Source organism: Protobothrops mucrosquamatus, unplaced genomic scaffold (assembly GCF_001527695.2).
Source record: "Protobothrops mucrosquamatus isolate PMUCROS unplaced genomic scaffold, P.Mucros_1.0 scaffold_185, whole genome shotgun sequence".
In the NCBI taxonomy this organism is placed as follows: Eukaryota; Metazoa; Chordata; class Lepidosauria; order Squamata; family Viperidae; genus Protobothrops; species Protobothrops mucrosquamatus.
Window position 1 is genome coordinate 382,067 of NW_015386261.1, and position 1,653 is coordinate 383,719.

Here is a 1,653-nt window from a genome sequence, read left to right on the forward strand (position 1 = left end):
TGTTGGCAGGGTGATGTCTCTGCTTTTTAGTATGCTGTCTAGATTTGCCATAGCTTTCCTCCCCAGGAGCAAGCGTCTTTTAATTTCTTGGCTGCAGTCCCCATCTGAGGTGATCTTGGAGCCCAGGAAAATAAAATCTGTCACTACCTCCATTTCTTCCCCATCTATTTGCCAGGAATTGAGAGGGCCGGATGCCATGGTTTTGGTTTTCTTAATGTTGAGTTTCAAGCCAACTTTTGCACTCTCCTTCTTCACCCACATCAAGAGGCTCTTTAGTTCCACTTCACTTTCTGCCATTAGAGTGGTATCATCTGCATATCTTAGGTTGTTGATATTTCTCCCGGCAATCTTAATTCCAACTTTTGATTCATCTAGCCCTGCCTTTCTCATGATGTGCTCTGCATATAAGTTAAATAGGCAGGGTGACAGTATACAGCCTTGCTGGACTCCTTTCCCAATTTTGAACCAATCAGTGGTTCCATGTCCAGTTCTCACTGTTGCTTCTTGACCCGCATATAGGTTTCTCAAGAGACAAATAAGATGGTCTGGTACTCCCATCTCCTTAAGAACTTGCCACAATTTGTTGTGATCCACACAATCAAAGGCTTTAGCATAGTCAATGAAGTAGAAGTAAATGTTTTTCTGGAACTCCCTAGCTTTTCTGGAACTTCCTTGCTACTATAGCACATTTTTCTAGGCTAATTCCATCTGTGCTAAAAATTCTTATCTTATGTGTCAAGGACTGGATTTCAATTTCTGATTTTCCATAAAGCTTCAGATCATCCATATAAAGTAAATGTGAAATTTTATTAGCATTTGCTGTTGTTTGATAGCCTAGATTTTTTTCTTCAAAATCAGTGAAAATGGGATCATTGCAATGACAAATAAGAAGAATAATAATGAGTCACCCTGGAAGAAGATGCCTCTCCTAATGTTGACAAGTCCATATTTTTCATTTCCAACAATCAAATCTATCTTTCACTGTTTCATTATTTTTTCTATTAAACATTCTAAAGTTTTTACTGATACCAATTTTTTCCAAACTTTTGATGATCCAACTTTGTGGTAATGAGTCAAATAGCTTTTTATAATCAACCCAGACAATAGTAAATTGGTTTTTGAGCTGTTGCAGTTTCCAAACCATTTTATCAATCAGAAGTTGATATTTTGTACTTCTGGTTTTTTTTCCTATTATTTCCTTTCTGTTCTATTGGAATAATGTTTTCTTCCACATAATTGTGCTTGTTTTCCTCTATTAATTCTTTGAGTAATTTAAATATTGTAGGCAAGTATGCTATTGGCATTATTAATATTTATGGTTCATCACCCAGTTAGCCAGATGCCGTGCAAAAGTTTGAAAGTTTATCAGAAAATAAAATGCTGCTGCCTTTATTACCTTTCTTGTAGTGCCTCCTATAAAACAATATTTTAAATGAAAATATTTTAAGAATGTTTTTATTTTTTTATTTTAGGCAAACCACATTCCACTTCTCAGAAACTTCGCCCAACCAGCCCATTTTCTACTGATAGCAATACTAGTATAATCCAGAATCAGAGTCAAAGGCCTAGGCCTAACCCTACCAAAAAACAGCCATCCTTGCCTCATCGTAGGGAAGGCATGTCAGATGGTAAGTTCTCTGGTTTAAAACTATT

General features: G+C 36.4%; 1 protein-coding gene across 1 annotated transcript in view; it reads left to right on the forward strand.

The window, feature by feature from the left end:
• Nucleotides 1-1,653, forward strand: part of ROBO2 (roundabout guidance receptor 2) — a 327,405-nt gene that overhangs the window by 318,078 nt on the left and 7,674 nt on the right. The window contains exon 27 of the mRNA XM_029285756.1: nucleotides 1,473-1,628. Within this exon, the coding sequence (XP_029141589.1) occupies nucleotides 1,473-1,628 (156 nt within the window). The remainder of the gene's footprint in view (nucleotides 1-1,472; nucleotides 1,629-1,653) is intronic.